General features: G+C 34.5%; 3 protein-coding genes across 3 annotated transcripts; all 3 read left to right on the top strand. All coding sequences in view use genetic code 12, as the record gives it.

Annotated features, from left to right (window-relative positions):
* Positions 1-3,468: 3,468 nt before the first annotated feature.
* Positions 3,469-5,013, top strand: J8A68_006131 (uncharacterized protein; the record flags this gene model as incomplete). The annotated part of the gene is made up of 2 exons (XM_049410270.1): positions 3,469-4,435; positions 4,511-5,013. The coding sequence occupies 2 exons, from the start codon at positions 3,469-3,471 to the stop codon at positions 5,011-5,013; spliced, it is 1,470 nt and encodes a 489-aa protein (XP_049260592.1).
* A 55-nt stretch (positions 5,014-5,068) lies between these two features.
* Positions 5,069-6,609, top strand: J8A68_006132 (uncharacterized protein; the record flags this gene model as incomplete). The annotated part of the gene is made up of 2 exons (XM_049410271.1): positions 5,069-5,255; positions 5,618-6,609. 2 exons carry the CDS (start codon positions 5,069-5,071, stop codon positions 6,607-6,609), a joined length of 1,179 nt encoding a protein of 392 aa, XP_049260593.1.
* Positions 6,610-8,142: 1,533 nt separating this feature from the next.
* J8A68_006133 (uncharacterized protein) lies at positions 8,143-9,484 on the top strand (the record flags this gene model as incomplete). Its single annotated transcript, XM_049410272.1, has 3 exons — positions 8,143-8,149; positions 8,581-8,876; positions 9,218-9,484. 3 exons carry the CDS (start codon positions 8,143-8,145, stop codon positions 9,482-9,484), a joined length of 570 nt encoding a protein of 189 aa, XP_049260594.1.
* Positions 9,485-13,688: the final 4,204 nt, after the last annotated feature.

Raw genomic sequence — 13,688 nt, forward strand, 5'->3', positions numbered from 1 at the left:
TGCCATGGCTATATGTAGATATCTTGGACATCCGTCTTTGTTCATTACTTTTACCTCCAATCCTCATTGGGAAGCAAGTCCCAGGGGCAATCTTTGACTAGAGTTGGCTTGGATTTATCTTCAGAAGCTTTTTCTCACGGTCAATTATATGTTGCACTTTCAAGGGTTACTAAAGCCTCTAATTTGCACGTGTTTTTAGGCGAGAACAAGAGAAAGACTCAGAATGAAGTTTATCCTGAAATATTCTCACCTTAGATATTTGTTACTGTTTGTTGTCATTTTTGTTAAAGACTCAGAATGAAGTTTATCCTGAAATATTCTCACCTTAGATATTTGTTACTGTTTGTTGTCATTTTTGTTAGTGTTTATTGTTATATTAGTTATTTATTGTGTATTAATTCATTTGTTCTTATTAAATTTTTTCTTTCACTCAACAGTGAGCGGCGGGCCGCCTTTTAGGCGGTGTTGTTAACTGATTTTTGATTGGTCAGCTTGTCGATTTTCCTGTGGTTTTCTTCAATTGTCGACTGGGTGTTAATTCTTTATCTGTCTCTTAGATAATTTGAAATTTCAGATACTATGATAACTATCTGAAAGTTATAAACACTTAGAATTAACTAGTGCCTATATTCAACAAGAAATTAATTTCTTGATGGAAATCCGGATATATAAAATATTGATTTATATTTTATAGGTTTTGTTAATTGAATTAAAGAACAAGTTTAAATACTTGTGGTACGTTCAGTAATCGAATTAACGGGGTCTTGTTCTAGTTCGAGTGACCTTCGTTGATCTTGTCTAATTTAGAATAAGTATTGAATTAGGGTTAGGAAATATAACGATAATATTCAATGTATTTAATTATTAAATTAATGTAAGTAGTTGATTGGTTTTCTAAAAGAAAAGTTATATAAAGAATTATATGAATTCTTTTTGAAAAGAGAGAAGATATAAACCTTCTTCTTTTCTAAATTTCTAAGCACGTGATTCACAAAATCAGTTAACAACAGCGGCCACTTTAGCTTGTACAATATAAAAAGATTAAAAAACTCCGATTAAACAACTAAGAAACAAACAATTTCAATTAAACAACTAAGAAACAAACAATTTCAATTAAACAGAAATATACCATTGACCGGCAACAGTAATTGACCCGATGATTTTATAAGGGGTAAAATATAGCACTTTCCGGATATATGCTATAGATGTCGAATAGCATAGATTCCCTACTTAGACTCCTCCGTTAACTTAATAAACATTCATTTCATATACCATTTCCTATAAATTATACTTGATTTCTATATACCTTAAAACACCGATAATTCGCTAGAATTATCTCCCTTTTATAATATCTAAATACACCATCATTTCTTAATACAGCTATAGAATCTCATGATGATCTTCTTCATTCATGCCAAGATTCATATTTCTTCATTTTCATATGATTGGAATTTACCTTAATATTGTTCGATTTCGTACTTTCTATTATTTGGCTCCGCTGTCGTGTAACTACCAATTCCTGATTAACTTTTTTTTTTTTTTTTTCTGAGAATACCTAACGGAAGTGAAGTTACTATACGACACAATTATAATTATGTAAAATAATAGGCTGCAAAATAAAATAATAATTGTCTGAGAAAAAATGACAGACGAATATTTTACAAAAGTTAGTCCAGAGTCTAGAATTCCAATTACGCTGGCAGAAGATAATATTAATTTAATTGGACCGATAACCCTGACAAATTCATGACTTAATTATTTTTTATTTTCATTACGGGTTGGAGGACCAAAAAAGGAAATTTCCGAAAAACTTTATTTTTTATTTTATTTTTTTATTTTTTTTCTTAAAAACTGTTTAAAATCAAAAACTTATACCGCTGGGATTCTCAGATACAGAATTTGTAAGTTTACATATTCTTCTTTTTAATAGATTAATCAAATTATCACTTTTATTCCAACAACAATAGATCAGAGTTAAAGACTTTACGTCGTCTACAATTTCCAGATTACAACCAAACCATAAATAATAAAAAAACAAAATAAAAAATAAAATATTTTTTAACTCTGGTACCTTACTTTTAGTTTTGGGATAAAAAATAAAATATTTTTTACGATTTCAAAAAGGAAACCGAACAACTAGTCTCTGAGTTCCTGTTTAATTACTATTAATTATATCTATAAGACAGAGTGTAACAAGCAACCAAACAGAATAGAAGAACACATTACGAAAATTTTGTTGGGAATTTGAAAAAATCATTCTTTTTTTTATTTTGGGCAATCTGTTTTTGGCGCTTAAATTTTGTTTTAAATTTTTTCCTCCGCTTTTTTATTTTTTAGTTTTTGTTTTCTTTACTATAAAATGATTTAAATTGAGCGAAAAAAACAAAAAAAAGTGAAGGTAATAGAACTAATTAAGAAAAAAAGATTAATTACAACTTAATATGTCAAGATATATTGCTAATTTAATTAGTAAGTCCAAAAATATACTTTTTATATAACAACTACTAACAATCTTTCAGTCGCCTTGCCACAAATTATCGCCAATTCAATAAGTGCAATAGGCGATACAATCCGTACATTTTTTTCGATGGCTTCCAATAATGAATTTTTTTACGAGGCCGCTGAAACGAGTTTTGAAACTGCCGCCAGCTATTGCCGCAAAAAAAAGGAGGGAATAAGAAGAAGAAATGGTATTGTTGAAGAAGATCGGCCGGGTCGTCTAACACTCATAGTCTATAGTCAATAGATGAATAGTTATTAATAAGGCTTTTTTGTTTAAGCTAGAGCTAATGTTGGAAGGTGTTGGAAATAAGGCCAAAATAAAATGTCGAAAAAAAAAAAAAAAAAAGTGGATATGGTCACAAATTTATATTAAAAAATCCACTCACACTTAAATCAATTTTTTTTTTTTTTTCTGATAAATAAATGAAATAAACGTTTGAATTAATATTTGGCGTAATTTTATTATTTTACCTTGAGAGGACTTTTTTGTATTATTAGAGATTTCTTTCTCCTCTTTTTTATTTTTTTAGTTTTTGTTTTATCTCTATCTATATAGGGTACAAAAATCTCGATTTTTCATAAGGATTTACATTAATGGCTACCCCTCCAACATTTTAACCAACACAACCATCCCAAATTCATCTCCACCCAGCGCTATCCAAAGCTTAACCCCATCCTAAATCATTTACGCTTTATCCCCCCAGCCAACTCGTACCAATGGTTTTTAGTGAGTATACAACCCAGTCCTGCTGGTCTTGGACTCTCACACTACTTATGTTGCTTTTATCATACACCTAAGTGCCTATAAAAGGTTTTTACCATTTCTACAGAACGTTATGCCCTATATGTATCAGAGGGTCAGTATCAGTTTATATATTTTAGTTTATAATTTTAGTGTATAATTTAATCGATACCGTTTAAAGAAAAAAAAAAAAAAAGATAACTAAGAAATTTTCGCAACCAAACATGTCTCCAAACACTACTCCAGCTCCAGTTAACCATCCTCAAGGTGAGGACATCAATCCATCATCATCTATTCCAACTACCAATGAACCAATTGATCCAATGGCTCAGAAATTCTTGGATATCATGAAAGAACAATTAATTTTATTCAGACAAGAATTCAAGACTGAAATCATGAATGATGTTGAAAACCGTTTTAAAGCCTACAACAGCGAAGTCAACAGAAGCTTCAACAAAAATGTTGTTCCAAGAATTATTGATCTTGAAACTGAAGTCCTGCAAGTTAAAAAGGAAGAAGAGGAAGAACATTCTGACCTCGAAAACACTAAGGAAGAACTTGATGAAGCTGAAACTTTTATTAAGGGTGAAAATGAGACTTTTCTTGGTTATTTCAAAAGAATTGATACTTCTTTAAATTCATTGACTAAAACCGTTTATCAAATGCAAAATGGTGCAACTCTAGACGTTCCAGCAGCTGTTGATCAACAATCATCACCACCCCCCAGACCTACCACTGAATTAGAAGCCTTAGTCAAGAGATTCTTGCCAACGATGAAAATGAACAAAGTTGAATGTCCCAAGCATATCTCAAACCAAAGTCCACCACGAGGTATTTATCAGATCAATGAAAGAGAAGTTATTGATGGATCTAATGACGAACAAGTTATTAACAAAATGGTCAAATTACAAAATAAATTTGAAACGATGTTTATTGACCAATTCCAATGGGGAAAACTTGCCTGTCCTTATTTTGCTGGTGATTTAGACGATGCCTACCAAGGCAAACTTAGATTCCCTGAAGATCCAGTAAAAGGTATCCAATGGAGAGACGTTGTACTTATGGTAGCTGAAAATTGTACCTTATCATTCAAGAACTATGCTAGGAACAACGATTTCATCAATGTCACGCCAAAACCAAACCAACCTGTTAGTGAATTTATTAAAGAATTACGTAGTAAAGCAAGAAAATGTACTCCTTATGGAAATTCATTTGTTCACACTAGGAATGTTATTTTTGGAAAATTAGACTAATACAATTTTGGAGATAGAATTGTATTATTTGATCTTGAAAATTCACCTCAAGCAAATTTTTACCAAGATTTACAAAAGGCGTTCATGGGTGTTAAATTCCCACCAGACATCGAGAGTCCACATAATCCCGAACTACCAATCTTACCAATTTACAAGAACTACCAACAACAACACAGACTGAAGCCCAATTATCAAAAACAATTTACATCTTGTCAATGTCGTACAAAATGTGAATGTCAGACCACAACACCCAACCCCAAGAAGAAACACCAGGATAAAACGAAATCAACAAAACAATTCAACTACAAGGGAAAACCCAGAGGCCAAACCGGCATCTATGATTTAGAATTGCAAAATGAAGAACTTGTTGATGACCCAGAAAACCCAAAGGATGATAACCACAATGAATATTTAATTGATTTCAGTGAGGATGATGACGATGAAGATGATAATGACAATGATCAAAATCAGAATTTAGATATCAAGACGGCGAGGCCTACGCACGCCCAACACTAAAGATAATTCCGAAGTTGTTCAGATCAAACTCGATTCAGGAGCTGCTGCGAATTTCATGGATTATGAATTATTGAAATACTTTGAAGGCTATAAAATCAGGAAAGTGAAGAAACCAATTACAACAACAGCAGCATTTAATCAACAACAACAGATCACTGAAGAAGCAATCATCATCTTACCAGAACCATTTGATACAAACGTTAAAGTGTATTTGGTGCATGACTTAGATCATATACTCATTGGTGAACCGACGATTTAGCTGAAACAAATCTTGAGGAAATCAAACAACACCATGAAGAAAGAGCACAACAAAGTGGAGACGATGAACAATTACCATTTCATAACTTTACAGTAATAGACAATGAACTCCACATCATCATCAAGAATAAACTAGTCAGAGTTGTTACCAGAGACGAATTCCAAGTTGAAGCACACCGGATCCATAATTTACATCATCCTTCAGTAAGAGTTACAGACTATTTCACTCTCATGAATGTCTGGCACCCCGACCACAAACTCATCATTACAGATATCATTAATCACTGTGAATATTGTCAAACCCACTCAACCTTTTCAAGAGTCCAATGAGAACTTTTCTTCTTAGAACCTTTAAACGCTTTTGAGAGATGGGGATTCGATTTTATTATTCTCAATGAATATGCCGATATGAAATATGTTTTAGTAGCTGTTGAATATATTACTGGTCTTGTATATGCGACTGCCACTGCCACAATGGAAGCAACCCACACCAACAAATTAATCAGAGCAATATATCAACTTTTTGGAAGACCCAAAGAAATCATCACCGATAATGGAACCAGTTTTGTCAACGACACTATTCGGACTTTATGTAATCTTTTACAAATTGAACATAAACTCGCCTCAAATTATCATCCCATGACCAACGGCCGAGTCGAAAAAGCCAACGGCTTAATCAAGAAGATCTTGAAAGGTTTAACAAATGGAACAATGAACGCTTGGCCCGAATTTTTAGATCATGCTGTTAACATTTACAATACCACCCCAACAATTTTCAACAGCACACCCTATTATCTAGCCTTTGGACACAACACTCCTGTCGATGAATTTGGCCAAAGAATGTACGAAGAATATCAAAGGGAAAATCCACAAACACAACCCGAGGAGGACCAAGGGGATGATCTTGATAATCACTTTATTAGATTATACCAATTGGATATGATGAATAAAACAAGGGACACCAATACTGAATTGAAAACAAGAAGATTGAAGATGAAGAATTTATTGAAACAACTATTCGGTATCCCAGCAGGTTATAGTAAAGGTCAATGGGTATTAAAGAAGAAGAGGAAGATGAAGAAGACAGATCCTGAATATGACGGACCATACCAAGTAGTAAAAGTCAATTCTAATGGCGCTTACCAATTAAGAAACTTAAATGGACGAATTGAAAAAGGATCTTATAACGGAGACTTATTGAAACCAATGTATACTTTTGAAGACAGTCCAATTCTCGCTGCTAGTAACTGGAAGAAATCATTAAGACAAGTTGAGAAGAAATTCAATAAGAAAGTTACTCAAGAAATGGAAGGAGATCTTGAGGGAGAACAGGGATGATGACGTTTATCATTTCTGGTCGCACGTGAACTTTCTATCACGTGATTTTATATTTTTGTTCGCGAATTGTCATTGGAGATAGAGTCGCGACACCATTGTGTCGCACGTTCTACTATCCATTAGGAGTATCGTATATCCTTGACAATATGCAGGCATGAAAAGTTCTCACTTTTGTCTCGACGACGGTGGGAACTACAGAAGTGGATGTAATTATCTTTATCNTAATTTGTATATTGTTTGATCACTACTACTTATAATTTACATTTGGCTGGTTTAGACTATTACATTCGCTAAACAGATACCAATTTATTATCAAATTATTATCAGATTAGAAGTCAAATGCGTTATTCATAACGTATTAGTTTGGCGAAATCATTCCTCCAAAGAGTCCAAGAATTTTCCCATATTTCCACATGAAATTAAAAGATCAAGGTTCAGACAACAGTCTAACTGAAGTCTGGATGATTGATGCAGAATAATGCTGGCTTTACTGCTGGTGTTGAAAATTCTGGTAAGTCAAATTCTCATTCTTATTAAGATGCAGATTTTGAAGGTTTCACACAACTCCTTCAATGGAATTGTGTATGGAATCAATACAATTGTGGATAAATTATCTATCATCCATGATTAATATTGGCATACGGAAGATATCGGACGTCGCAAGACAACCGTAACTTCTCGGGTCAAGATCCTTTTAATAGGACTCAAAAGGTAGTGCAGTCCAAAAGAGATAGTTCTGTACCCAGAAATCCTTTGTATTTTACATTGGTGTTCCAATTCTTGGAAGGTAAAATTTCCAGGATGTATTGTTTGCTTGATTCTAGGGGAGTATTATACAACCCGAAAATTGCTTGAGGTTTAGATGTTCATCTTGATGACTACAATGTACCCATTGGTATTATATTCATAAGAAATTCATGCTTGTCTAATTTGCAAATATTCAAATTACAGGAAGTTTTACTATTGAAAAGATGTCGGACAGAATGTAATTTCTATTGCCAATGCATTTTGAGTCAACAATTGTTGGGAATGGTTGGGAGAGAATATTCTCTATGGTACAGTGATACGAGTTAGTGAGAGGAAGACTGCTGATTAACAAGTAGCCAAAAGCTTCATTGTGAGTAAGCTCGATTGGTCTAGAATCAGTAATGGTTCGAAGGTCCGAATCATGTTGATTGCATTATCGTCCTTCTTCACTAACGCAAGTTTATTCTTGCAACTGATAAAACTGACGTTGACTTGATGAACTTAAAGGTTAATGGTTCTCGAAACATGCTGTCCAAATACGATTCTGACAAAATAGTACATGGTTTGGTAACAAGAACTTAACTATAGAAAGTTGGAAGACTTGCAGTTTACATTTCCTTATAGTTCCGTTGACAATGAAAGTGTGGTGCTGGTGATATGGTAATTCATGTTAAAGGTACTAAGCTGTCGATGTGATGTTGTTTATCCATTAATTTAGCAACTTTGAAGCAAACCATGGTATCCATTATGGGAACTGTAGTATTGTTTAAGGAGCTTCATCTACATATGATATGTTAGATTTGGATTTCATAGTCGATGAAATAACCTAGTCCTGGATCTGCAGACTTTATTTTGCTGCTTGGATCTATCATAAGAAGAACCAAGAATCTGGAAAAGATTCAATTGCCAGTCACCTATCAGACTAAGGAATAGATCGAGTGTCTACACTTCGGTGTGCATGATCTATACCACAATGTGGATTCCAACCACATATCAAATCAGGAAATTAGAGAACTTAGTTCGTGATAGGAATATCAAGGCTGTGATTAAGGATAACGAAGCTCATAGGAAATTCTTCTTGTCTAATTTGTAAATATTCAAATTACAAGCAAGTTTCTCATTCATCAACCCAAATACCTTCTACCCGAAGGGCAGAAAGGATCAATTCCGATATTATGGGTCTAATGATTGTTAATTCTGAAAAGCATTACTTTACTCCTTAAGTGATCATTTTATTGGTTTTACCATTATTAAGATCTACACTAAAAGCCATTACTGACGGTCTTATCCAAGAGCTCAAGTTTCTCGACAATACCTTTCCAGGGGAGCATATTCATGCTTTCTGGTCAGATACTGCAAAAGACTTGCAATGCAAGACTTTTTTGATGGCGTTGGGAATATCCAAAGAAGTTACTCCTTCCTATTCATCTGAAATGTCTGGGATGGGAGAAGCACCGAACGAGGTTATTATTTATAATATCCACAGTGGTGTAATTAACTTGCCCAACAGGTTTAACGAGGTACTGCCTTGTTACGTGAGATGTTTGAATATGCCGTTTATGTTAAAATCACATATCGTTTTGTGATCCATTGAAACTCAGTTAAACTCCTTTTGAATTATTCATGAATGTGAGATGATACTTATGATTGGTAGCTTGGTTGATGTTATATCGACATCGCTCTTTCCGCAAGACACCAATACATCGAGGATTGACCCTGAGAGGTTTTGTCCACCGATAGTTGAAGTGACTTCATGGGATAGTGAACTGATTCCAACATATAAAGATTCTCATAGTTCAAAATGGTCAACCAAGCAAGCATTTTTTTAATGCTAAGTTTCTTGATACTAAGAATAATAGAGAGGAGAATTTCCGGGGTTATCGATGGTTTTAAACGGGCAGATCTGTTAATTAATGGTGAGAATTACAGATATCTCGAAGATACAAGCCGCAAGGCCTTCTTTACTCCCAATGATCCTGAAGTTCAAGACATGGAAGATTCGACTAATGACACAGAAGTTTCTCCCATGGAAGATGACCCAGCAACCATTCCAGTCGCCAGTGCCACTCCAGGTACTATGGCATCTCATTCATCTTATACTCCCATTCTACAGAAAGATGATACTTAGGTATCAAATAAGATGGATGAATGCAAGTCTGATGGACCAACCGCTGCTAACTAATCACTTCAACCTTCAGGACCACTTACTGATTTAATACCCTTGACGGAGAATATCCTGACAGAGTAGATAAACTAGTAAGAGACAAACCAGAATTGTTCAGTTACCTCAAAAGTGGTCTGAAACCTCAAAGTGCCTGGCTGTCAACCAGAATCTAAGAGGATGTGGAAGAATCTTCAAATTCTTCTACACAATCTGGGGAGCAAAGTACCCTAGTGGCGAATCGACCATATTCATCCATAGCAAACCACAAACAGCACCCGACACTTGGAGAACATTATGGTGAATTGCAAGCTCAACCTTCGACAATTCGACATTGGCTTCATTTGAACGGGAAATAACCGAGCCGTCACAGACTGAAGTCAATGGGGGAGCATCCGAACTGCGAAGGAAGAAATTCCTACAAGTGGACGAGTGCAAGCCTCACCCGATACTTCTACTGGCAATCTGACTGAACATGAATTAGCCATTCCAGAACTTTCAGTCGAGATCAATAGACTTCACGATGAGTACAACTTGGATTCAAGGGGAGAAATCGTGCAAGTTTAGTCTCAATCTGTATATGCTAGCAACCTAGGAAGAAACCGGATTACCCGACACATCAAAATCCTGATACAAGACGTGGAAATGTGTTTTGATCTTCACCCACTCCAGGGAGCAATATTTGCAAGAAGAGTTTTCAATCAACCAGATTTCCACATCCAATCATTGCTTCGAAGTTAGTAATTAGATTTATATCCAATTGAGAGAAACGTCTTCAGTACTAGGCCAATGAAGGAACATAACAATTGTATCCAAACGATTGTAATTCATTGAGTACGAAGGTAAGAATTGTATTCATCTAAGAAAGCTGAGATTCTCATTGATTTGAAGTCTTCGATGTTGTCTAACCTTCCAAAGTGTAAGGCAAGTTCCAGCCATTTGGGTACACACAGGAAGGATGATCCAAAATAAGATTAGCACAAATCTAATTTGTGTTATACTGGGTTAGTATAGTTATTGGAACATAGTTGATACCTTAATGGTCACAATTGCCAATGACTGATCCCATATCCATTAGAATCCTCACCATTGAACTTAATGTTCGAAATGGGTATTATTCACATTTATGTCAAGTTTGAATACTTGAATGCTGTTTCCCAAATAACATCCCCGAATTTCATTGATCGTCCTATTGGCTTTACAATGGATGACAGATTGAGTTCAAGTCTGTTGGTACCTTAACAAGATTGAGTTTTAGTCTGTTGGTAGCTTAACAAGGTAGTTTATGGTCTCAAACGAGCTGTGTTTGGGTTATACGTCCATGAACTGATTCTTGACGGATTGGGGTTAACAAAATGTGAGAATACAGAGGATCTATTCGTACTCGAAAATGATAGATCAATATTATGTCATAGCACATATTTTGATGATCTATTGGTGGTTGATTCCGACAAGGAAATCCTCAACGATTTTATGAACAAGTTAGGTGATAAATTCAAGTTGAACATTAGCTCATTCTGGATTACTTAGTTATTGGATTTAGGAGAATCTAGAATGGAACAATCCTTAATCAGGGGAGCTTTGCTCCATCGGACATTAACGATGAAAATCGAAAATGGTTCTGGAATTCCAAAGGTTCTTAAAGTTGATACTAAAGAAACGAGAAGTGTCGTCACCAAGGACGTGAAGTAGTACTTCAATGTCGAAAGTGATGATGATCTTTGAATAATGCTAATAACCTTTATTGTTTGCCGTGGATTTATTCCGGTAGTTAACTTGAAACACCTTTCCACAAACTTATATGCTGTTACTTCCCTCGGTAGGTTAAAGGCAATGCCAAGCACAAGTGATTTGTCATATCTTAGACAATGCCTAGTTCAGTGATCCTGAAATCTAAGCTTGTTGACCTTCTTGGTTAACTAAGATGATTGATAAAGAACTTTGTTATCCACGCTTTTGCTGATGCTTCTTTTGTTCCTATTGGTGAGAGTTACTCGTTCACTGGGTTCTCGATATACCTTGATGGAAATTAGGTCTGTTGCAGTTCTAATAAATAGAAGAATGTCATTAATTGTTTTATGGCTGCCGATGCTGGTACCAATGGTAGTAGCTGAAACCTATTCGTAACTGCATTAAGAGTGTTCATAATGTTGGCTTCAAGAAACCACACCCTACCAATTTCGAGATAATCATCCCATTGTGAAGATCACTCATAACAGGAAGATTTCTGCTAGCTTTAGGCTGGTGGACATTTGTATGATATATGTCAGGCAAATGAATCTCGAAGACAATAACTTGTGAGTAGTTTGGATTAATGACCAAATACTATTGCTGATTCAACACAAGAATTTGTCAATTCATTCGGATTACTACCAAAACAATGTTGCTGATTTACTCACCAAAGCTCTCGGTTATCCTCCATTGTTCACTAGAACTTTTGTTGGTAGATGGTACTTTATCAATAGTCAGAGATGAGATTAATCCGCGATAAGATTAAGAATTGTCTTAAAGCCAGTAGTTCATCGTTGATAGTATTAACAGTGATAGGGAATTTAGTAGTTTAACTTGAATTCTATCCTGTACAGCCAATACCTCGGGGAATATTATTATGATGGAACTGCAGGAAGACTTATGAGATACTATCGTGATCACCACCGAGAATTGTGTTAAAATCGTTGGCACACTTTGGCTGCAATTGTTGAAGGGGAGCATTTCCAAGTTCAATGCCTCTTATTTTGGATCCAATTCGAATGGGAACCTTCATTATCGATATGTTACTGTTTTTCTTACTGATTTCCCGGTATCATATCTATCCTCTTCAGGTTCCAGGGGAGTGTTCGCGAATTGTCATTGGAGATAGAGTCGCGACACCATTGTGTCGCACGTTCTACTATCCATTAGGAGTATCGTATATCCTTGACAATATGCAGGCATGAAAAGTTCTCACTTTTGTCTCGACGACGGTGGGAACTACAGAAGTGGATGTAATAATCTTCATCTACGATGGAATGTAAGGGAGGAGGGCATGGACTATTCTATATATAATTTGTATATTGTTTGATCACTACTACTTATAATTTACATTTGGCTGGTTTAGGCTATTACATTCGCTAAACAGATACCAATTTATTATCAAATTATTATCAATTTTTAAGAAATGAAACATTATTAGTGTTTCAGAAGTTTTTATATTTTAGTTTTATATGTTTTTCTTTTTATATTATTCAGTTATTATTATATTTTGTGAGTTATAAGTATTGACTTTGTAAAACTATATTCATACTCAATTACCAGAACGGATCAAGACACTTAGAGGCCAAATCTTTTCAATTGAGACAACTTTGTACACTATATCATTAGTCAATCAATAAAGTTACCTTTTAGTAATTACAACATAAAATACGCGTTACCTCACTAGAACGTGCGCCACAATGATGTCGCGACTCTATCTCCAATGACAATTCGCGAACAAAACCTAAATCCCCACACAATTTATTTAAAAAAAATAAAAAAAAAATATTTCATTCATTCTCTTAGAGTTAGATCAGACTAAATAACCATATATAAACTATCAGTAACTGTTAACGTAAACATCCAATAGGATTCATAGTATACTACCACCTATTTCCATGGATATGCAATATATATGTCCATTGTATAGTTCCCGCTAAAACTAATTGGCTTAGTCGTATAGTCTCGTTAATACTTTACTTTTGTACTACCATTATCCATTATGACCAAATAAAAATTTTATAGGGGTTGATTCTATTGTTCATCTTCAACATTATATAAATACTTCTGACTAATCCTCTGAAAAATTCTACTCTCTTCTACTCTTCTTCTTCTTTACTCTACTAAGAAGCCAAAATGACTACAGATCCACTAGTACCAGATGTAGTTACATCAAGACCACTTGGAATAATGGAAACATTTTTCAGATGTAGAACTGCCTGTGGGTTTTATAGAAATTTTCAAGTTACTTCAACTTATAATCAAGACTTGCAAAACAACTTAGATTTATTATATAAAGCATTAAGAAAGACACTTATAGATTATTCTATCTTAGCTACTAATATAAAATATGATAATCAATTAGGTACTTATGTTTATTCTCCCATAAATAATGTTAAATATGGTGATATCCTTTCAATTGAACAAAATGATGAAGAAT

The sequence above is a fragment of the Hemisphaericaspora subhashii genome (assembly GCF_019202705.1).
Source record: "Hemisphaericaspora subhashii strain CBS 10753 chromosome Unknown scaffold187, whole genome shotgun sequence".
Taxonomy (NCBI): domain Eukaryota; kingdom Fungi; phylum Ascomycota; class Pichiomycetes; order Serinales; family Debaryomycetaceae; genus Hemisphaericaspora; species Hemisphaericaspora subhashii.